Source organism: Thermobia domestica, chromosome 6, assembly GCF_964235325.1.
Source record: "Thermobia domestica chromosome 6, izTheDome1.hap1.1, whole genome shotgun sequence".
Lineage (NCBI taxonomy): Eukaryota > Metazoa > Arthropoda > Insecta > Zygentoma > Lepismatidae > Thermobia > Thermobia domestica.
In genome coordinates, this window is record NC_137459.1 from 192,094,474 (window position 1) to 192,116,355 (window position 21,882).

General features: G+C 34.4%; 1 protein-coding gene across 5 annotated transcripts in view; it reads left to right on the forward strand.

The window, feature by feature from the left end:
- LOC145688374 (uncharacterized) overlaps positions 1-21,882 on the forward strand; it is a 726,484-nt gene that overhangs the window by 669,574 nt on the left and 35,028 nt on the right. For 4 of the 5 annotated variants that reach the window (XM_081762541.1, XM_081762537.1, XM_081762540.1 and 1 more), the window contains 4 exons: positions 9,696-9,881; positions 10,376-10,468; positions 14,733-14,771; positions 17,972-18,176. In XM_081762541.1, coding sequence (XP_081618667.1) covers positions 9,696-9,881; positions 10,376-10,468; positions 14,733-14,771; positions 17,972-18,176 — 523 coding nt within the window. The remainder of the gene's footprint in view (positions 1-9,695; positions 9,882-10,375; positions 10,469-14,732; positions 14,772-17,971; positions 18,177-21,882) is intronic. The other variant, XM_081762538.1, reaches the window with a different exon arrangement.

The window sequence follows — 21,882 nt, forward strand, 5'->3', positions numbered from 1 at the left end:
ACTGTCACCGGTTCCTGAACCTACTACATCTTCAGTGGTTCTTTCAACGCTTGTTTCACTGCGCATATTATCTATGTCATTTTCAATCTCTATGCTATTGACGGTAACATGATCACTAATTATATCTTCATCCAGCTCAATACGCTGAGCGTACACGTCAGATCTAAATTCCTCTTCCATCTTACGCGTCTGAGCTCTCGTTACCGGCATTTAATCAAAAACAAAACAAACTCTAAGTTGCCTAATGGTTATTACACACAAAATCTTTCCCCCCTAATTTTATGCAAATACACATGACACAAAATTTTCACTCATAATACACACTCTTCAAGAACAAATATAACACACTGTAACAAGGTTCTTGGATACTATGGGGACTATGTTTCAAACTATCACGCGGCATAAGAGATAATAAATAAAAAAAAATGAAAAGTTACTGCTCTACCCTTGTACTTCTGTTGGTGTATCAAGGTAGGTACCCTTTTTCGGCTTACGCTACTAGCGTATGCTTAGCCCCTAAAGCTAGGGCGCCAAAAATTGTAAAAGCCCCACGCTGGGCGCCAAAAATTGTAAAAGCCCCAATGCTGGGTGGCAAAAATTGTGAATAAGGGCGGAGGCTGGGTGGCAAAAAATTGAAAATGGACGGAGGCGTCCATCAAGCCCCACGCTTGGGAGTCAAAAATTGTAAATAGAGGGGGTGAGCATCAGGCTTGGGTGCCAAAAGTAACATGACCTCTCAAGCACAGGTGTGCTGACATCTGCATACGACATGAAGTGTCTAGCATGTAAATTTGCGTGAGGCTCTGTAGAGAGAAGAGGAAGGCGTACCAGTGATGGTGAGGTGTGTCTCTCTCTCTCTACATTTGACAGCAGTCTTACGTCGCACCTGAGAAGACTGTCTGTCCTCGTGGGTTCCATGAACTATGAACTGTTTGGTTGCGGTAGAGACTGAGTTAAAAAAAAAATGTTGAGACTCTTAAAAAAAAACAAAAATTTAATTTTGATAGAATAATCAAAATTGCCCCTATGTAGATCTATGCTACTTTTAAAATTAAACAGAAAATCCCGATTTTGAGATCTACACAGGTCTCATAGTTCATGTTTCCCTACCCTGATTATACGCTCTCGAAGCGACTCATGGGCTACAGAAATAGTAGCGACTCATGTAACATTGAGCTTGAGTCTAATGATAACCAACAGAATACATTAACAAGGAGTACTATTAGCAGTAAGCTAAATGAAGTCGCCGAACGAAGTCCACCTGAAAAGAACAGAAGTCACAAAACATTTTAGATATTTTTGTACTCACCAGGCAGCAAGTAAACCTTCAGGATTCGTACGGGGATTGTAGTATGTAACAGACGTATAAGTAGATTTTCATAACTATTTAATATATACTCGGCGGAATTGAATTTGAACTATTTACACTCGATTTTACAAATAACACTTGTACACGAAAAGAAAGAAAAAAAAAATGACACTCATTTTAGTGGCCAATATGTTTTACTTATACCAATAGTTCTAGTCCACGCGTGATTTAATTTGTAGTGTTCACAGATATGTCCTGCATGAGTCCAGTCTTCACTGTTGTCTGGATCCTCCACTCTGCACGCATTCTTCCGTATATGCGTGACGTAATTTTATCCCACATATCACGGTTTTTGATGATCAGTCTTGAAGATCACGTTGTCTTCGTCGATCTCTGCATTGATATCTCTCTGTTACAAGTTGAGAGTTACTGTCATCACTATTACAGTAAAGGTGACATAGGCTCGTCACGCCTTACTGTATCTGGTGCTCTGTGGTGCAAAAAGTCCCACTATTTAACTTTCACAAGTTAAAAGAAGAATTGTTTGTGGTGCACTAATTTGCTATGCACAGGTTAAAAAAAAATGTTACTGCTGATGACATATCTTCTAACATATTTGTGTATTAAACACAAAACAAACTGGTTGGGAGTGTGCTCATTGTAAATGTGAGCCACACGGTGAGTCCACCAACACTTGTTACTAATCTCTTTATAATACGTACATGTTCTTTGATAATAGTTGGTCTTGGTGTACAACGAAACACCCCTAACTATATATACGTATATGTAACTATAGCAAGTTACTTAAAAAAAAAAAAAAAAAAAACACTCCCGATGGGGTCATATAGAGAAGATACTTCCCCTTTTTGCTATCTAAGCACTATATGATACATGTCATAGTAGTTGCTATTACACTAGCAAAGACATGATAAACTAATGTCACTAAATGAAATGTTCTATCCACTAAGAACTCAAACGAAGTAAAGTCTCACTCAGCGACGTGAAGTGTCTCCTGACGGTAACCGAAGTGTGTCGTGACCTCTGCTGCGATCCTAGTCATTAGGCTCGCTGGAACTTGAAAAACCTAGACTCACCTTCAGTCTACCGGTTTTTTTATGGTCAACGTTCTCTCTCTCTTTTGGTGACAACCGAAATTCCTAAATAGGTCACCACTGTTATGCCCTAATATTACATTTATATACAATCTCTGGTGAGTTTCACATACTTTACACGATTCCTTGATCTTCTCTGAATATTTTGATATATAACACAACACATGTCATGTACCGGAAGACTATTTAAACAATTAGAAAAACAAAACATATTAGAAAAAATACATGTTCCCCCTTCCATCGAGAACTCACGTGACAGGTAGTGACATCTATACACAAACACAGTCTGCAGCGGGGTGTAATCTCAATACAAACTTTTACTGAATTTCACTCATCCCTGCTTATTGAACAAATATGCTGCAAAATCAAACCTTAGATTAACAACATTATACAATTTACTATATACCTACATTATAATACATGACTGTCATTACCTTAGGGGTGGTTAATTAATATATATGTCTTCCGGATACATTGGTGGGCAGAAAACCCCTTCCATCTTTGCAGACGAACACCGCTCAACGAGTTCAAACAACTGCCTGTAAATAGTACTGTTAAAACGTACTGAAAGAGTACGTGATACTGTCGGACATGTGACATACCGTGTTAAATAATCATAATTTATAAACGGGTGCATCCAAGAACCTTTTAAATTTGAATAAACTCAAATTTTCGAAAACCAAATCACAATTTTAAAAACATATTACTCCGCGTTGAAGCTGGCGATAGCTTCGTTTTTACCGGCCTAGAGCCGTAGCGGGCAGGGCGGGTAAGGTGACAAAATACGTCATCAGGAGAGTTTATCGCACCTTATTGTTCCCAAAAAACAACACTGCTGTGTGACTAGTATACAATAGCCATGTACACGACTGAACGGCGCTATATTGGAGAGTAGCCAACCCATCTCTCATCCACTAGTCCTTGACATATAGCTGTAGTCCAGCATACAATTATTTCTGAATAGTCCAAAAACTAGTCTGGAAACTCATAGTAAGCTGGAAACAGTTGTACCATCTTAGTTGCTGTTCGTGTGTGTTCCGCTGGAGGCTATGAGTTTGCTGAACTTCAGTTTGAAAATTTTGAAATGCTCTTCCAGAAAAAAAAAAAAAAACTTTGTACTCGAAGTTCTTACATCTCTTCCCATGAAAATGATATGAATTCTTTACGAAGCATTTACATCTTGTTGGCTTTTAACATCTAATTATGCATGATTAAATATTTAAATGAATTGATATAAAGTATATGTGGTTACATATTTACATATAATTTCCATTTTGATATGCAAAGATTTTGATATGACATTTGCATATCAAAATTTAAATAACGTACGCACTAGGTCTTTACAGTAGGTATGACCTTGACGCCAGCCATCTTGAAATCCGCCATTTTGCATTAAGGTCAAGTTTTATAAATGGGAATACGGTAATATGATACGTAACTTCGGGCTAGAATTTAATCAGGAAGACAATGGTGAAGCTAGTTTTGAGATACACCCACTTGGGGAAAAGTAACAGGCATTTAATTGTTCACTTACTACTTGCGAAAGTCACTTACCTCCGCTTCTAACCCGCGTATTAATGATAATGAGTGGATAAAAGCTTCGGTAATACATATTATGCCTAGAGGGAAGTGATACGGTAAGGGTATCCTTGACGTCAGCCATCTTGAAATCCGCCATTTTGAATTAAAGTGAAGTTTTGAAAAATGAAAACCATAGCATGTGACACCTCATTTTAATAGTTAATTTTCCCAAAAAAGTCATAAATTTAGAAAGCATGAGCCATGGCAACAATTGCCAAGTGCCAGTTGGAATCTTAAAACATGAGGTGAAAATTAGGAGTGTTGCCAATTTGAAAGATCGAATAATGGACATTTGGAGCACATTAGAAGCAGTCCTAAATTCATACTGGTTAACTATAGAACAAAAGTAAGCATACCATTGGCTTTCTGGGAAAATTTGCTATTAAAATGATGTGTCACATGCTATGGTTTTCATTTTTCAAAACTTCACTTTAATTAAAAATGGCAGATTTCAAGATGGCTGACGTCAAGGCTACCCTTACCGTATCACTTCCCTCTAGGCATAATACGTATTACCGAAGCCTTTATCCACTCATTATCATTAATACGCGGGTTAGAAGCGGAGGTAAGGGACTTTCGCACGTAGTAAGTGAACAATTAAATGCCTGTTACTTTTCCCCAAGTGGGTGTATCTCAAAACTAGCTTCACCATTGTCTTCCTGATTAAATTCTAGCCCGAAGTTACGTATCATATTACCGTATTCCCATTTAAAAAAACTTAACCTTAATTCAAAATGGCGGATTTCAAGATGGCTGGCGTCAAGATCATACCTACCATACAACTTCTCCCTAGGCCTTATATGTATCTACATGGTTGTTCTTTCATTAACGCTCCGTTTACAAAGGTTAGTAAGGGACTTTTGCAGTAATCTCTAATAAACACATCACAACACTTAAAAATTATAAAAAAATAGAAAACATGCACCAAGCACCATGGCAAAAATTTCTGTCATCACAAATAATACATATATGTCCTCTATCAGCTAGAAAAATTTCATTGAAATCGGAGCCGGATATTTGGGTGATGTCCCTTGTTAGTTTAGAAATTACTTGCCTTGAATATCAAGCGAGAGTCGGAATCGGGAAGGTAAAGTTACCAGTGTCATTTTTCTACAAAACAAAAGGAAACATCACGAAACTTATTATTTCATGTCTTCTTATCTTTCATAATAGTCGTTTTTGCATAGCCCTACATTTTATTTGTTTATCGTGTCTTGCTTTATGTAAAGAACATTTGAAAATGTTTGCATCTATAGCAATTCACCCCCCTTTGAGTCCTCCCGTCCTTTGTCTCTCTAAAGGGACATGTGAAGGTATAGTGAGGAACTTGAAAGGAAACAGCGCAAGTTGTTTACTATTATTATTATTATTATTATTATTATTATTGTAGGTGGAACTCTCGTAAAACACTTACTGTAATTGGGAAAATATGTTTGAGACAGAAACTTCTTTTTCAGCGAAAAATCATCTATATATATAAAAGAGAACGTACAAAATTTTGTCCGCTCATCACGCTAATACGGCTGAACCAATTTCTTTCATTTTTGGGGGGTTATTAGGATTTGGACCCTAGATGGTTTTTATCATATCACTTTAATTTTTAATTACCAGTGTCTTGAGATAATTGACCATTCAAGTGTCCATAACGTACAAATCCTTTGTTATTAGTTCATCATAGGTAAAAATAAACGTATTTATATGCAACCCGCATGACCGTGTCACTCGGCGGGTTAACATAAATGACAGGCGATATACAGCGGAAAATAGCTTGAATCTTCTGTTTAAAATTTTTTAATTGATTTGCTTATTTTTACAGACACTTTTACAATATGCCAGCACCGGGATGACCGCAGCGAAGCGGGGCGGGTTAACATAAATGACAGGCGATATAATGTTAAGATTTACTGCAATCTTCTATGGTTTTTATCATATCACTTGAAAGCGAAAAAGTAAAAATTATCTAAGTAACAAAGTTTATTGCGTTCCGGGGTGACCGCAGCGAAGCGGGGTGAACGCTGCTAGTTATTCAATAAACTATAAGTTTCCTTTTGAAGAAAGTGAAATTTACCTAATTTTCACCAATAACAGCGTTATTTACGAAAGTTACAAATTATGGGGAAAGCAGGGTGGGGTAACTTTTGCGGCATTGGATGGACCCTCTAAAATATTAAAATTTTATTTGGATTACTGTTTGATACGATAAGAATTTCTCAAGATGTTTCGATGTCTGAAGTTAAAGGTTTATGAAAGTGTGTTAAGAAACAATATCAAAAGCTTTTAACCAATTTGGATAATTCTTTCACAGATTTCATCTAGACAATTATATTAACATATTATCACGCTTTGACTTCATGATACTCAACAAGCTGTTCAACAGGTTGGACATGGTGTGTGGAAAACTAATTAGGTAGAAGATGTTACTATTATTTGCTGCTTTTAGACCATTGAACATGAAAACATGAAAGTTTGGCATATATGAAGAACTGAATATATAATCTACCTGCTGTTTGTATATATTCGAAAGATGATGTAATGACGTTTCTGGATATCACATTCATTTATGCAACTTTAGGAAATCCACCTCGAAAGCGTGACTGCAGAGACGTATGGCTCTCTGAACAGTTTGATATACACAGTAAGAACATGAAATTTAGTATATGACGGCTTTCTGATACACGTAATTCATACTCACTTGGTTTGACAATCCCATCTCTAAGTAGTAGAAGGGAAATTCAGTATGGAGTTTTTCTCTCTTTCTCTTTTTTTTTTTTTTTTTTTTTTTTTCACACATATATCATATTGAGACAGTCCTTCCTCGTAGCTTTGATATTTCAAATGGGAGTCCCATTTTTACATCTTTGATTCTACGGATACAAGTACATAATTTTGTCTGAATATATTTTTCTAATATTGATAGATGGCATTCTATTGGGAAAAACTACGTGCATTTCACTTTTTTCCCAAAGGAAACTTTGTTTTATTGAATAATGGTTTATTCGTTGAAAAAAAGAACTTTTTCCTCAAACATGTTTTCCGAATTACCGCATGTGCACTGTAATCTGTGATACGGTCTTTCACGACAACGCCATCAACCACGCAAACACTATAATAATAATGATAATAGTGTGTTTAAAATAAATACTTTTTTTTTCAAGCGACAATGATTTTTCAGTAAAAACATTATTCCTCTAGAAGAAAACTAAGCTTATTACCAATTTTCACAGTATTCAGCGCCATCTACACCGAGTCAATAGAAAATGTTGCTGTCCTACGCTAACCTCGTCGTAATTTAGACCTAAGAATTTCCCCTCTTTTACTTTCCACATCATTGCATTTAATTCTACCCAGCCAATTATTTCAATTCTTGTTCACATCCACATTTTGAACGCTTTCAGTTTGTTTTATTATCACTCTTTCGTAATTTCCTTGCTGCTTTTTCGTCTGTACAATACTCCAAACGAAATATTTGACAAGTCTTTTCCGTAACTCTTTATTAACCCTTTCGGGACCTAGTTATTTTTGGCGTTTTCGTAGACTTTCAGTTAATGAATTATAACTCAGAGACTGTATACCCGATTGATATGGTTAAGACCTTGTTTTTCAAAAGAATGTACTAATTTTATGGCATGATTGCGGTGTTCCCAACGGGAGGGAAATTATGAAGGAAAATGTGGTAATAAAATTCACAAATTCCCTAACCGAATTTTAAGTTTTTTTTGAGCTGGCACCACTGTCATCACATGAGTCCAAGTCACTTCAAAAAACTATTTGGTGTGTCAACAACTCACAGTAAAAACGTCAAGTCGTTGGCTACCGTACAAAAACAGGAAAAAAATTCCCATCGTACAGACAAAATTTTGACACTTTTTCCGCCTCAGAAGCAAAAATCAACGGTTATGCACGTGCTGCAGCTTCCCTCATTATTCCAGTGAAGCTTTCTGTAGTGCATTGTGTAGGCCAAGAATGAGACTTTCAGATAGTGTTACGTTTGTTCGAATGTAGCCAACAAAAGGGAAATTATAGAGGGGAAAGTGGGAAATTTTTCCAAATTTTTCACCAAAGATCGGGAATTAAAATTTTCTGTGGCTGGGAACACTTCTACGACGTAGACGTGAACTATTCTAAAGTAAACTTAGGTATGTCATAGAAGAATCATGACGATATCTAATAAACTAAGCATGCAATTTAAAAAGTCTCATTCTACCTAGAAAAGAATCACAATTATCATTCCACTTAGAGAACAAGGTCTACTGTAAACCTCACCTGTACTTCCATAATTATTGAAGCAAAACTTTCTATGATGCGTTGTGTAGGCAAAAGAGGCTTTCAGATATTTGTTCTAAGGTAGCTAACAAGGGGGAAATGTAGCCAACAAGAGGGGGGAAAATGGGATATTTTGCGAATTTTCTCCCTAAAATAGGGAATTAAAATTTTCTATGGCTGGAAACACTACCACCAAACAGACGCAAACTATCCTAAAATAAACTTTGGCACCCCACTAATATATCACAAAAATATCATGTTAATATCTAAGAAACGAAGTTTGTAATTCTAAAAAAATGGTAAACAGAAAAGTAAAAAAAAAAAAATAATAATAATAAGGTTTAAAACCTAAATTCGTTTTTTTATGCGTCCCTAATTACCCGATATAACGTTCTGTACTTGCTTTTGTTCAGTAAGGACTGATGTTTGACTGGCGTAAGTTGACTTGCGTTCGTACATATAAGTACGGATTTGGATTTGAACATTTGGATTTTGTGACAGAAAAATAGGAAAATTTTGATTTCCCTAATTGGCAACACTGATTGTGAGTTGGTCAAATTGGGCCAAAATATTAGATATTTATATGAAGTATATACCTGACAAGTCCTAAGTAGATCTCTCTCTAAAACGAAGAAAGTAATACTGAAAAAAAAAAGAAAAAATTTAAAAATTCACGATTTTTTTTTTACTTTGGGCTCAAATTTAAAAAGGTATTTTGAAACTCAAAAAAAAAAAAAAAGTATAAACTATCTTTCAACCATTTTGTGAATCAACGTTCACACAGCAGAGGATTACGTAAGTGACAATCCCGTATGTGTCACTTTAGTCATTAGGTCCCGAAAGGGTTAAACCGAATTGTCTTGTGTCCATGCGGCCAATAGCTAATTTTCATTGATTGAGCACCATTTATAATAATGTGAAAAAGGTTTCAGACGAAAGTAATTATTATTATTATTATTATTATTATTATTATTATTATTATTATTATTATTATTATTATTTTAAGCGATAAGGGGTTTCCCGTGAAGAAAACTAAATTCGCCTAATTTTCTTGACGCTAAATCGATTCCAGAAACCTGTTTGTCGATGTATATTACCATATTTGTTCTATACCGATCAACGTTGAAACCGGAAATGGGTTTATTTCTACTATTTCAACTCAAGGGATTAGCGGGTGAGAGAAACCTATTGTGGGGACGCTGAATTGATTCCAAAAAAATCGCTTTTCGAGATCTCTTACCGCTTTTGCTCTGATATTTGTTGACTGACAGACGGGCATAGATTTTCTATAAGATTTTCGACAATTATACATAGCATAGTTTTGAAGCCTTAACACATGCACCATAAATATATTAATGTGTGGAATAGTATTTGAATTCTTGAAGACCTAAAATGTAAGTTTGTTCTCACTAGCACTCCTTCCTTTTCAGACCCCAGTGTTAAGACGACTGTACACGTTACCTGAGCCACTGCGAAATGTGGCTCCGCAGCCATCATATGTAAACATTGAAGGGTATTTAGAGAAGTTACCCTCTGGCAAAAGGAAAGCCACTTTCTGGAATGCATGGAAGAGACGCTACTTCAAAGCCAAGGATGGTCACCTCTATGTTTACCAGGTAGGTAGCCTACAATTTGTGATATTTCAGTTAACCTAAAAACTGGTTTTCTTATGTCGTGTGTCTATTTCGCTAAAAATCAATAAAAGGTCAGCTCCGTTAAGTTGAAATTTGATTAACTAATTTTATTCGTAGTTAGAGGGGTGAAGTTGGAATTGGTTGCCCAAATTTCCAGGCTTACAGTGTAACAACAAATTACAAATAAATGAAGATTACTTTTTAATATTTATATTTGCCACTCTGTAGTCAGTAGTCCGATTAAGTTAAGTCTTCTACGTAAAGGAAAACAATGGAATAGAGTATTAAGTTCACGTACTTCCCTAATGTCTAAGCAACTGGCAAATAGACTAGCAGGAAAAGATCAGCATTTAAAAAGCAATGTCTAAAAAATTTGCTGTGCTATTGAATAGAGGAGCGATTGTGAAATTCATTGTTCAATCATTTTATGTTGAGAATGTAAAATTTAGTGTGAACTGTGTGTTTCCCTCTTTCAGAGCCATCAGAGCGAGTCTGCCCAAATGACATTACAATTGATGGGAGGAAAAGTCGACTACTTGGAATCAACCATCTTGGGAGTAGAGGATAGAGTAAGAATTAGAATAAAAATTGCATTTATTTTAGAATGTATTGGTATTTCGTGGGATCAAAAATGCATCACCCAAAAAAAAAAAAAAAAAATGTATTTATGTAACTGTGAAGAAAGTATTAATAGTTGTAGGGAGAGAGAGAGAGAATATAAATTTCTATTATTATTTATATCCTTAATATAAATATTATATTGAAATATCGTCAAGATTTTTGTAGGTTCACATGGACAAAACATTTCAGTTTTTCTAACATTGTAAGATTTTTATCATAACTTAAGATGTATGACTTCCTAAATCACAGATGTAACTTGATTATTTAGGAAGCGAGGGAAATTGATGCTACAGTAACATACGAAAGTGAGTGTGATGCAAAAGTATCAACTACCAAGGCCTATTGTGCTGAGTACGGCAGAAAGAACTCTTATTTGGGAAGATAATAAATTCAAAGCTAAAGAAAATACGACAATAGTTATTATTTTTTAAAGTACACACAATTAGAATGTTATTTAAAAAGTGTCATTTTAAATCAGTATGTTTTGAAAAAAATATTACTCAAGTGGTCGTCTCCATTATTGATACAAAGCGCGAAGTGGATGCGAAATGCATTTCAGCAACAAAGGCACGATGTTCTTCCGACCACGCCATGGTGTACACTGAAAACAGCATGTCCCGAAGCTGACTCTTTCCCAAATCGGAGAGTTCTTTTCTGCCGCATTCTGTACAGAACAAAAATTTTTCTTGACAGTAAGACAGCTTTTGTGACTCCAGAACGTTTGTGCTGTACTTGATACTCATAATGCTGAACAGGTGGACATCTTCAACTCTTCAAACTGACCAATTTTACTTTAGCATAAACTGAACTGTGAATGAATGCTTCATATAATAACATTGTCACTTAATTACGATAGACGTACTGTATCTTCTGACATCTAGGGTTTCAGTTTACATGTTGTGTTGGAAAATTACCTACTTTTGACTAAATAGAAATGCAATAGTACTATTATTGGTGGTAAGGAATTTCCAAGATACTTTGCTGAATCTTATATTAAAACAAAACTTGACTCATGCCATTAACGGTTAAGGTTGAAGGGGATTTCATACCGCTTGCGTAGTTTCTTTATAAAAATAATAAAACTAACTGATTATTTATATATTCAATTTAGTCTTCACGGTCATATTTATATAATGCAAGAAAAAATATAAAAAAAAGAAAATATTTGTTTTTTCACTTTTGGTTTGATTTTAGTAAAATACTGAAGTATGAAAGATGACTATGTCTTTCATAATTTATCTAATTAAAATCGTGTTATATAACCATTTTTGTTTGAATTAGCCTAACGTTGAAAGAATGTTCTAATTCTTATATATTAAATTTACAAGTGAAATACTCGTAGTCGTAAAGAAAATTGTCCTCCATTAGATTTTTATTTTTCCTGTCCAGGAATGATCTTTTAAGTGCTATTTGGACGCTATGTATTTGGTTTACTTATGTCCGACTATTTAGAAATTCGATCATGCATAACTCTGGGAACCCAAAACCTACACAACGACATTTCACATGCTTATAAACAGATAAAGTGTATTACAATGACAGATTTGATTCTGATCAGATGAGTTCAGTGTATGGGTTTTTGTTATGGAATATCTGACGCAAAGTTTGATCCCGATCGGATGAGTTTGGTGTATGGGTTCTTGCTTTCAAAAATGTGACGCAAGATTCGACCACTCATACGCCTGGAGCCATAAGTCAACACAACAGATTATTTCATACGCTTTATGTAACTGTTCAAGATCTACCTTCATGACGAATTTGATCCCGATCGAGCCGCCCATACATCCGGAACCGTATGTCTTCTAACTAACCCTATGGTCTATGGATCAATGGTAAAGCTTTCACCTCTGGTGCATAGGATCCTTGATTCGATCCCAGCTCGCGCCAAGTAAGCTTTGTGTTGCACAAATACCATGTGTGAGGATTTTCTTGGGGTTTTCCCGTTTCCTCCCACTTTCTTCATTCCACAATTTCATTCACTTCTCATTATCACAATCTCCTTCAGCCTATCCGACATAACTGTGGAACGTAAAACTTAAAGATTTCATATTCATTTCATTTTTCTATGGCCTATGGAACCCGAAGTCCAATGCCGTGTTCACAAAAGCTCTCCATTTATTTCTGTTCTTAGCCAACTGGTTCCAGTTTCTACTTTGCATTCCTATTTCTGCAAGATCCGTCGTAATATTGTCTTCCCATCTGCTCCTAGGTCTTTCTAATGGTCGTTTTCCGGTTGGACTTCCAGTTAAGACTTTGAAAGTGTTCCTACTTTCTTCCATTCTCGCTACATTACGTGCCCACCTGAACCTTCTAGATTTGATGACTCTAACAATGTTTGGTAAACGGTATAAATTGTGCAGTTCCTCGTTGTGAAGCTTCCGCCATTCCCATTCCTCTTGAGTTCGAATATTCGTCCAGGATCTTGAAAGAAAGTGTAGCTCTGTATTTCGAGATGACGTAAGGTTCAGTTTGCATGCACTTATTTTCAATAATAATAATAATAATAATAATAATAATAATAATAATAATAATAATAATAATAATAGAACATTGAAACATTTTTGTCAAACGCAATGAGAATCGCATTTTAAAATATACGATTTTCAGATTTGTAACAGTGAAGAAAAATACTGGTTTTATATATTGGGTTATTTATTAAATCATCTTGTAAATATAGCCGTTATAATACCGATGACTAGTTGTTACAGAGTATTAGAAATGTTCACATTTTTCACATCTTTCTACGGAATTATCTAAATTTGATTTTCCTAAGGAACGACATATAAACTGCAAGAAGTGCTCTAATTTCTTCAGAAAACAAAATCTATCTGTAATTGAAATGTTTAACAACTGGAAGACTTATAAAATACCAAATCTGAAGAAACAGCAATATGACTGACATTTATTTTCTACGCAGACATTATAGACCAGACGTTAAAATGTAGGTGGTATAGGAAACTGGAAGGAAAAAAAGTTTGCATCGGGAACTGTAAAGAAATATTATAGTACGTTCAACATCATTTGATTTTCGGAAAACTAAATGTATGTATATTTAGATTACCAACGTCGCTAGGACTAGGGGCTGTATATGTATATATATATATATATATTAAATAAATAAAATAAGTAAAATATTAAATAAATTTACATATGATAATTGAACGTGATTCCGAGATCAGTTTAAAATGGTTCAACGAAAGCAATGTTTTTGTTTTCTAGTATCCAAAAATTAAATATTGATTTTATTATTTCTGTTATATGAAACTAAAGTACATATATATTATTTTCATGTGAAATGAAAGTAGTAAAAGAACTTGTTAAAAATATGTACTTTGCTGCAGTGTCACCATGGAGTTACTTACACACGACAAATTTTTATCTCAACCAAATTTGAAAAATAGAAACGAAAGCTAATTTTTTCCGGTATTACTTTAGTTTTTAAACTTCATATTGATATCTGATCACTTCAATTATATTCGCTTAATAGTTATAGTCGAAATAACCAACAGTTCCATAGTAAAATAGTGTTCTAAATATATAGGCATAAATTAGATGTAGAGAAGCTGTTGTTCCTTGAATGACCAGAGATTAAATGCATTGATTGCAGTCCGTAGTATTAGTGTCGTTGATCATCTGAAGATATATTCATTTAGTTTTCTGATGATTAACTATTACATGTGATTCTAATAATTCATAATTTAAAATATACAACCAAAGTTGCTATAGCGTTAATAGAACATTTAGTATTGCTAATTGCGAGATTTTTGTTAAAGAAAAATTACTTACTTGACTTAAATATCCATTTTTTTTAAAGGGCTATTCGTCATAGTGAGTATTACTTTTGATTCATTCATTTCAGGCGTTCGTTCTTTAAAATCAAGCAAGAAAAGAGTCGTATGATTAGTAAATATGAAGAAACATAATCTAGCCTTCTGAGATTTTCATTAAAAAGAAAAAAAAAGTATCTAGTAATTACAAATATAGCATCAGAACCTGTTAATTATTTTTATTTTATTTATTTATTTATTTATTTATTTATTTATTTATTTATTTATTTATTTATTTATTTAAATTTTTTTTAAGTGCAGAACATAGGGTTTTAAAATGCATGGGTATAATAGGTTTATTGAACTGTTCTGTATATACAAATGTACAGAATTTTATTTGTGGAGGTTTCTTTAATTCTAACATGGTTTTCTGTATCCTCTTTAGCAACCTGTGGTGTCAACCATGTTGGGTATTGATGATGGGGTAAGTTCCCAACCTTTCAAAAAGCTTTACTTCCAGTATAAGCATCTGCCAGACTTTGCAAGAACTATCAAAGTTAGTTAACGGACAACAACTAGAAATATTCAGTTGGTACAGTGAATAATATATTTGAAACAATCCAACAAAAAGAAAAGAAGCAACGGTAATAATGTTGGTTATGTCATTAGAGAAGCTAGTGTTGCTGATTTTTGCTCTTTACTATACTGATACGTAGGAGCATCAAATAAGAATTTAAACAGTTAATGATACATATATGGTACGTAAGAATTACGAAAATCTGATCGCCGTACGTGAGAAACGTCCTGAACTCTATTTTTAAACTCAGTGGTAATTCAGAACCTACAGCAATGATAAATTTAACATTGGTTATATACGGACTTACATAATATCACAAATCTCATGGGCGGGTAATTTCCATTGTATGTATATCAAACGTTTTCTCTTCAGATGTTTGCATTCTAAGATATGGCATATTTAATTAAAAAAAAAGAAACTGTTTATTGACGAGGAATGCCATAACATTTTTCTAAATAGAAAATTCGTGTCAATTCTTGCTGGAAAATGGCTACAAACCATTGAATTCACAGGACTAGGAATGTATCCACTTAGGCAGAAGCAAATGTCTACTGTTTCATGGCTAAGTGAGATGGACATGCACTACGCTAAATGTCCATCCAAAAATTTCATATTCATACTGCAAAACTTTGCCAGTCACGGATTTTATCATGCTGCTTCTATTCTTCAAGCAATGTTGGGTGAAGAACCAAATGCATTCGTAAGTATAAAAGGGAAACGTCAGTGTGTGGATCACTAAGTCTTGAGAGTAAACAGTCACGTTCTTATAGACATCACTATCTGCGCTGCATGACACCAATATATGTTATTACCATGCAGGCAATTTGCCGATTTAAAACTGTTGTGATGATTTAAACTTGCAACTTAGAAGATGTATTTTTTGAGTGGGGAACCAAATGCCTACTACAATTAAAGCATAGATATTATACATATATAATTGCAGGTTTTGTAAATAGTTTCTATAATCATGTTGATTCGGTTTCTTGCAATTTCCAATTGATGCTTTTGCTGTTACTGCAGTAGATATAAGAATTAAAATGCAAGTGTATTGATGTTCTATCTTGTAATATCTAACATTACTGTTACTTCATTAAGTAAACACATTGTAATTCTAACAATTATGGGATTACTTGACATTAACGTGGAAGTGTTATTATTTTACATTTTTCTTTCAGGTTACTAACAATAATGTTTGAATAATTATGGAACTAATTGTGATATTTTCTGTATGAAGAATGGGAGAATCACTATTAAATGTAATACGGTTATATTTGTTGTTTAAAGAATGGGGTTTTTAATGCAGTAGATGTTTGATGTCTTTTTTCTCCCAGATAAATTATATATTTCTTGGTAGAATAAGCTACTTTGGAATGACATTACAGTTAACATTAATTCTGTCATTCCTATTATTATTTTCTCTGGTGGTGGAGGTGAACTGTGCTGCTAATGCTAAGTAAATCTGAGCTTTGGTCCTTATCTGCTTAATTCCTGTTCAAATCAAATGTTGAGAAAACATCCAGTGAAATGAACATAGAGAGGATAGAACCATTTATGATCTTTATAAATTTGCTATACTAGATCATCGTGTCGTATGCCCACTGTATTGAAGAGGAGCGTTAAACTCCAAACAATAAAATCTAATATTTCCTGCTTACATTTATTATTATTATTATTATTATTATTATTATTATTATTATTATTATTATTATTATTATTATTATTATTATTAAACAGTTGCATTCATATTTGAATGTTTATACATTATTCGTAATGATCATCTTTACATATATTGAAGAGGTTAGCAATTTTACCAATTAATTTAGCTTTCGACAATGCCATCTTTGTAGCGTTTAAAAGTGTGAAAAGGCAGTAAAGACTTGAACACCAGAAGTTTTATTATTACCATTATATACCAATTTTAATGGAAATCTTCATATTAGGTGAACGCAATACAGTATTCATGTCTTCACACTAATCTGAGGAATAGGTAACGAAATCTTAATGTATTTCAGCGCAACAAACTTTAGATAAATTTGAATAATTTATGTGGAAGTACATGCTTTCCATTGAAGAAAAAAAAAAAACCTTGGAGGCGTACATTCAAATTTCACGTTCCTTTATTGTAAAAAGGATTGGAACGAAACTTAGTCCGGTTTGATTTTGATTTGACTCGAGTTTAGCGTCCCGTTGAGCAGTGAGACTATATGAGACGTAGACCCACAGCTATGTACAGCTTCTGTACTGCTTAATATGGAATTCGAACCACATGAGCTTCCACCTGAAATCGAACTCATTATCCATATAGCCACGAGGGAGCTCCAAACTTAGTCCGGTATGTTTAGTGTTTTTGCACGCTCTCGCAAAACTTTTTTCCCGAAGTTTTCTCCAAGGAACTATTGTGACACGTTGAAATTCTACAACATTTAAATAAAAGTTAGACAACAAAGTAAAAATATTCTGTTCCATTGTAACTTAACGCAGATAGTGCCCCAAATTAGTATTTTATATATATGTAAATTTATTATATAAATTACTAATTATATATATATATATATATATATATATATATATATATTTAGTAATTTACATATATATATATATATATATATATATTTAGTAATTTACATATATATATATCTAAATTGCTAACGGACAAGTTGGTTTACGTGGAATTGCAGATTCAGCTTACCTCTACTCTGAAAACAACTTATTAGGCTTGGGCACAAATTGACTTTGGTCATTTTCCACTACAAATCGTACTTTGTTTAAAGAATTGCACAAATAGAATCTCGTTAGTTCTTGTATGTTTTAAAACATTGCTGTTCCATCCATATAGGACACATTAACAGTAAAGTAAAAATTGTGGCGGGAATTAACACGTGTTCGGATTTATGTTAATATTTGTCATATTGTAATTTAATTTGAACAAGTTTCTGATTAACAAATTTGTAAGTAATTGTTTACTCAAAGTTTGAAGAACTAATTCGAATGCTTAGTTACCACACTGGTATATTTTGAAGCTTCTGTACTGTTGTTTGCATCTATATTTTGACAAACCATCTCTGGATTGTACTAGTACTAATTTGTTTTTTGTTTGATTTGTACAGAAAGGTCACTATGTAGTTGTTAAATGCTGTTCCAAAGAAGAGACTGAAAGGTGGAGACTAGCACTGCTGACCCACATGGCGGAAAACTTCAGTTCAACGTACGTCCAACCATGGCCTATACCGCAGGACCCAGCGCTTATTCTAGATACCATTGTGATAGATCTTGGGAGCAGCTCTATTCGAGCTGGAATTCTGTGTACCCAGCGTAAGTATTGTTCATAAATTAATGCAGATGGGTGCATTTAAATTTCAAATAATGAAATTAATCCATATTACTTGAAGATCGAAAACATTTGGAGTCAAGATATACACGTAGTGACGAATCATTTTGAAACAGATATTTTAAAATCCTCAGAACTACATTGCACAAATCATTGTGGATTCGTGGACGAAGCTGTATACTAATATGAAAGAATGTGGTGCTAAATACATGCTTTTCTCTTTCTCACTATTCCATCAGCAAAATTGCTGATCGCAATTGGTGACCGAATATTTTAGTTTTGCAGCAGGTACTTGGCCATTACTTTGTTAGCCTTTAAATTGCGAGAAAGATGTCGACCAAACTCTTTGATCTGGCTACTGGGTTTAGACTTGAAATTTCATGGCATGTGTTACATATTTCCTTTTGAACTGTTTGCCATACAAATTTAGTATATGGGTCTTGCTTCTTACGAGAATACGACTATATTTAATCCACTTGCACTAATTCAAGTGGATTAAGTATAGTTGTATTCACTATTGTTGGCATATGTAGGCGAAACTTTTTTCTTTCTTTAAATCTCTAAGTACAAACACAGATTTTTTTTTGGGGGGAGGGGGGGGTGTGTGGTTCATAGTAGATTAATATCTCTCACTCACTCAAGGGAATCCACACTGAAGTAGTAGAAGAGGAATTCCGTATATTTGTTGAGAACCTTTAGACATAAAGGCACGAATTTTAATATATAGGGACCCTTTCACACATAGAATAGCAAAACATCGATCACTTCAGAAAGAAATCACTTGCACAAACTCTACGTGACCTATGCAGGAGGGCTTTTGAACTGCAAATTTGAAGAAAGAAGTGTTCTTTTTCATGGTGCTTGATTCCAAATGTCCATTCCATGAAGTTTGTTCCGCAATGTTCTTTTCGGATATAGGTTGAGATGAACATGCATTCACAGGTTGCAGTAATGCTTGTTGGATTCCAAAACTATTTTCCTTGACCAGGTATAAAATTCCACGACGTCCCTTTTCTGTTAAAACTTTTCTGCATTCACAATTCTGACTCAGTTCTGCATTCATATGCGCATGTGAAAATATATATTGGGCATTTCACTTTGGTATATCAACATATTGGTTAACTTTAGTTACTGTGTACCTATGGGTACGCCCAGACGCAGCTGGTACCCTGTTTCACCATTCTATCAAATCTGCTTCGGCCTTTCTTGACCTATTGTTTCCATAGAACATGCTCATACACTCACTCTAGTGAACAGCAGTGGCCACGTGTCAGTGGTGATGAGTAATTTAGTCATCTCACCCATGAAACATAATCTATGTTTATAGAAATGGAGCAGTTTTAGAGGGATGATTAATTTTTTTGTCGTATCTCCTTACCATTAAATATGGTAAGAAACAAATGAGGTGAGTTTCACATGTGATATAACGATAGGCTTCAAAACTATAAGGACCTAAACGTTGCGCAGAGATTAGTACGGTAATAGAACCTATTTTTAGGACGCAGAATCTATGTGAAGTTGAGAATAAAAAGAGTTCGTACGGTATTCTTAAATACATGGGAAACTTAACGCCGTTATTTATTATAAGAGTTATGTACAATATCTGGACGTAAATCCTTTAAACTTTGAAAGGAGCTTCAGATGGAAGTCTTAGAGATGAAACATGTTCAAAATGACAAAAACAGTGGACTCCGATGTGTACTGTGAATGCGCTAATTCTTATGCTGTGATACCTGTTAACAAACGGACGAAGTCGTTCTCAAGGTTTCCCTCACTTACACACAACATAGTTCGGAGGTTTAAAATGGTTATAATGTGTGAAACTTGAAAAGGATGGCTATATTAAGTTGAAATGTTAATCAGCATTGTGAGTACCAAAGCTTGATATTACAAATGAGTTCCTATGCCTTTATGACGTTTCAAACAAATTACAAGTGTTCATAAGACAAAATTTACAACTGTATCCGTCCCGCTTTACCAGTCAGCTAGATTCTACCGGTGTCTATAAGGTTTTGTTTCTTCACGTGACATGACATTTATATAACTACTTACATTATGGCTTGAGGAACCCGAAGGTTCTTTGTTTAGCTGGACAGAACATTTCAGGGGAAAGCAGTGGTTTGCCCATCACTGCATTAGGACATTTCGAATGAATTTTTTCCTATATGTAGTTGTAGTATATAACTGTTGCGCAATTTATAATTTAAATTAACTAAAGTACGTGACCTGTGTGGTTTTCAATTCCGCCTTAAGCATGTCGCGCTTTTTAATTAAGCAGGGATAAATTCCAAAGATGGATTAGAAGACAGTGTTTCTTTTCGAATAAGTAAATAGTTTTACTTGGTTTCTAATTATATAGATTGTTTACGTATACGTGATTGTATATGTTTACTTTGTTTCAACAAAAGAAAAAGAAAATAAAAGAAAGATAAAAATAAAGAAAAAGAAACATGGTTATTTAAGGCTTAAGTTCGACAAAGAACTATTTTAGCGACATTCTAGCGACTTTAGGAGCTAAATTTAGCGACATTTTGCCTATAAGTGTTGGCAGCAGTGACCAGGTTGTGATTCAAGTTAAAAGTTTCCCTGGACGGACATGTAAGAAATCGGTAGTCCTCCGGTGATTTGCCAAAACGTGATCTGTTTAGTTTCTTATGCAACTGCTTGAAGATGTTAGATGTTGAAGATGTTGAAGACGTATACTTAGGAACGCCTTTATGTTGAAAGAACCTGGATTTAATTATTAGGATGCTGATTTTTCTTCTTTGACTCTGTTGTTACATACTTTATGTAGGCTTTCTTTACTGATCGTTGGGGGGGACATTTCTTCTCCGTCTGTATCCATATTGAAATCACTTGTAGTTACTTGGATGCTATACTTTGTAAATTGGTTGAAAAAAAAAAAAAAAAAAACTGCAGTTCTTCGTAGATGCTGTCCGTCTTCAGTTTCTTCCATAAATACTCATACATTTGTGATACATACCATCATCCCTTCATTTGGTATACGGAACTCCTTCGTGGCTGTACAGTTTGCGTACTCGTCTTCGGCGCGGGAGACCCGAGTTTGATTCCTGGCGGAAGCTCATGTGGTTCGTATTCCACGTTAAGCTGTAGGTCCACGTCTTACTTAGCTTCGCTGCTAAAAGGGACGCTAAACTCTAATCCGTCCCATCCATCCATTTGGTGTACACTATAATATTTATAAATTCGACTGAAGTACAGAGAGTATGCTTTTCTTAATGAAGGATTTCGTTTCTATATAATTGAACATTGATTCCCTCGTAGAGATCATTAATTATCCTATTACGAGAATCGCTGTATCGGTTCATCTTATTTTTCTGTATCACTAATATCATAAGATAAAATCTTCTACTATGTCTTTTAGTTCATGACCCCTTCTCTGCGCTTTGTAGACTTTCTATTTCCTAATTTTGTTCTTGAGCTCGTTCATAGTTGTTCCGTCGAACGTTCCATTTAGTGATTAGGAATATTTCACTACATAAGAATTCATTAAAAAAAAAAAAAAAAAAAAAAAAACTTTGTACCTTGGTTCTAACAGTTCTCTCTCTCTCTCTCTCTCTCTCGCTATGGTTATCAATCTTAGAACAGTGTTTGTCCACAAGATCACCGTGCTGGCCAAGCATGTTGATCAGGCCACTTACACAACACAAATAACGTAAAAGAATGCAC